At 40.0% G+C, this 3,164-nt stretch overlaps 1 protein-coding gene across 1 annotated transcript; it reads left to right on the forward strand.

Moving 5' to 3' along the window:
- The first annotated feature begins 904 nt into the window (after positions 1 to 904).
- On the forward strand, positions 905 to 1,840 carry LOC113177723 (olfactory receptor 14C36-like). The gene has a single exon (XM_077800438.1). The coding sequence runs from the start codon at positions 905 to 907 to the stop codon at positions 1,838 to 1,840; it is 936 nt and encodes a 311-aa protein (XP_077656564.1).
- Positions 1,841 to 3,164: the final 1,324 nt, after the last annotated feature.

Raw genomic sequence — 3,164 nt, forward strand, 5'->3', positions numbered from 1 at the left:
TGATGTGTTGAAGAGAAAAAGAGAGCCCCAGTGGGAACAGGACCAGATACCTATCTGAGATTGTGTGGCCTGCATACAGCACCACCCCACCCTGGGGAGCACCAGGGAGAGTGGGGGACTTCAGGAGAGTCCAGGTACAGTCAGATCCCCTCAGTTTACCACAGCACTGAACCTGCAGCCCTGGAATAGGAAAGTTTGAATACTTGAAATGCTTTTTTCATGAATAATTTTTTTCATGTTCATGGAGATAAATACTCCTATATAATGAAGAGTTTCCTTTGAAAAATATTAGAAAATTGGGCTGGGGATGTAGCTCAAGTGGTAGCACGCTCCCTGGCATGCACAGGGAGACTGGTTGGACCCTCAGCACCACATACAAATAAAATAAAGATGTTGTGTACACCAAAATGAAAAAATAAATATTAAAAAAATTCTCTCTCTCTCTTTAAAAAAAATAGTAAGTTATAAATCTTGAGAGACAACACAACAAATATTAGAAAATTAATGACAATAGGAATTATTAATTATACTTTTAATAAATTGTATTCATGGAAGAGAATAAAGGTAACTATATTATAGATCATTAAAAAAAGAAAAACATTGACACATGCTCTGCATGGAGTCTCAGTAGGTCAGTGGAGGCCTGATGAGGAGCTGAAGACAAACCCTGCAGGTCAGGCCCAGACCCTGGGCTGCAGACCTCCACTCATGCACTGGGAGGTGCACTCTGCTCAAAAATAAGTAAACATATCAGAAAAACAAGATTGACCTTCCTCTAAAGGGAAACCCACTGCAAAATACAAGAAAACATGGTGTATATGAATATATAAAGTAATTGCATTAATTCTGTTTTTTTTTTCAACTTTATCTCTTTATCTTCCCAGACAACCAGAATTTCCAGCAAATGACCAATGCCACCATGGTAACTGAATTTCTCCTCCTGAGCTCTCCTGATGGCTGGGATCTGAGTTTCCTCTATTTCACAGTATTCCCAATGACCTACCTGGGTACCTTGTTAGGGAACCTTCTCATCGTCACTGTCACCACTGCTGACCAGAACCTGCACACACCCATGTACTTCTTCCTGAGGAACCTGTCCATCTTGGACATGTGCTACATTTCCATCACTGTCCCCAATGCCTGTGTCAACTCTCTCAATGGTAACAGGGCCATTTCAGTGGCTGGTTGTGCAACCCAGATCTTCCTGGTCATTTTTTGTGCAAGTGTTGAACTTCTGTTTCTCACCATCATGGCCTGGGACCGCTATGTGGCCATCTGCCAGCCCCTCCAGTACCCCCTCATCATGAACCCTCAAATTTGTGTCCGCATGACCCTGGCCACCCTGCTCAGTGGTCTGCTGTATGCAGGTGTACACACTGGAAACACATTCTGGCTGTCCTTCTGCCAGTCAAACGTGGTCCATCTGTTCTTCTGTGATGTCCCCTCTCTGCTGAGGCTGTCTTGCTCTGACACCACCGGCAACATGGTCCTTTTTTTTTTTGTCTCTGCTGTGGCAATTGGTGGTGGCTGCTTTACTCTTATTGCCATGTCATATTTTCGCATATTTTCTGCTGTGCTGAAATTTCCCACCAGATCCCCAGGGAAGGCCTTCTCCACCTGCACCCCTCACATCCTCGTGGTGTCCGTCTTCTTCAGTTCTGGTGCAGGTGTATACCTGAGGTCCTCAGCAACCTCTGACACCCTCCAGGACATGGTTCTCTCTGCCTTTTATACTATGGTTCCTCCCTTCCTGAATCCTCTCATCTACAGTCTCAGGAACCAGCAGGTAAAGGATGCTGTGAGGAGAGTAATGGGAACACAGTTGTTCTCAGGGAAATGATAAAGATGCATTTCAGCCTTCCCTGTGTGACGATCTTAATTGGAGATCATGCTTTTCATAGCTGGGCTTCAAAAGTAATACTGCTTACTCTAAAGTCACCTTATTGGGTCCTGGGTACCTCAACTTATAAAATAATTTTTATTTTAATTTATGCCATCATTTCTATTTATTCTTCATAAAATGTATAATGTAAACAAATGCATCTTCAATGAATGAGTATAATTCAAGTTTTTTTGCTATAAACATTTGAGATTATATTTGTTTATGATTCATCAAATACTTTATAGTACTTCTATCAAGTAAACTCACAGATGCAAACCTTACAAATTAATCATGAGAACATCCTGAAATCATTTGATCCTATTTAGTGATCTCATTTTAGTGATGTGTGAAATAAATAAGGAAGGTCTCTGGTACATAATTGTGTCAATATAAATACATTGAAAATACACAAAAATCAAATCCTAAAGAAGTTATAACCAAAAGTGTAGAGGGAATCATAGTAACATTTATTTACTTCTGGAACTTAGAAAAAGAGGAAAGTCCTTGTCCATGAAGTAAACAGAGGGCCATGGTTACCAACCCCTGAGTCCTGACAGTCAAATCCATGCCATGGGAAGCCAAATTCCCTTCCTAGGCCATGGTGGCTGCCAGTCTTTTTTATGTCCATTATTGACTCAGATATGGGGACCAAACCTTGGGGCTAAGTTGCATGAGCATTCAGATGGTTGCCTCCCCCTTGTAACTTAATTCTATAATATTTAAGATGTCTATCATTTCTGATAAAAATGAAATGACAGACACTAATTATCTGATCTAAGTGTCTCCCCTATGTCAACAGTCAACTTTGTATAAGTGTAATGTAAGCCTGTATCTGTACTTGTCTTCTAATGCCTTTTTGCAGTCTTTCATCCTCTCACACAGGTTATTTCTTTTGAAATATTTTAGTGGCCTAACTGGTATGTGTTTTGCTAGTTATTTATTGCAACTGACATATACTCACTGTCAACGTATGTAGAAATTTTAATATAACAAAATAAGAAAAAAAAGAGTTCATACATATTGCAGGCAATGCATCAAACTCCAAATTCTGAGAACACTAACACTAACTTCACTAATAAGAAAATAGTGGACAAAAATATAAATATATGTATTACCTAAGAAAATACAAATGTCTAAATATATGTGATTAATGAATAAAAGCATCTCTTAAAATCTGCAGGCAAGGGAATATTTGTAGCAGGAACCAATGAGCACCCCAGACAATCAGCAGGAAGACTTGCCTTGCTGTCACGTGATCCAACCAGAACACAGGCTCCATCCA

This window comes from Urocitellus parryii, chromosome 1 (genome assembly GCF_045843805.1).
Source record: "Urocitellus parryii isolate mUroPar1 chromosome 1, mUroPar1.hap1, whole genome shotgun sequence".
Lineage (NCBI taxonomy): Eukaryota > Metazoa > Chordata > Mammalia > Rodentia > Sciuridae > Urocitellus > Urocitellus parryii.

Excerpts from the sequence above, each read along its gene's own strand:
- LOC113177723 (XM_077800438.1), top strand. The coding sequence starts at position 905 with ATGACCAATGCCACCATGGTAACTGAATTTCTCCTCCTGAGCTCTCCT.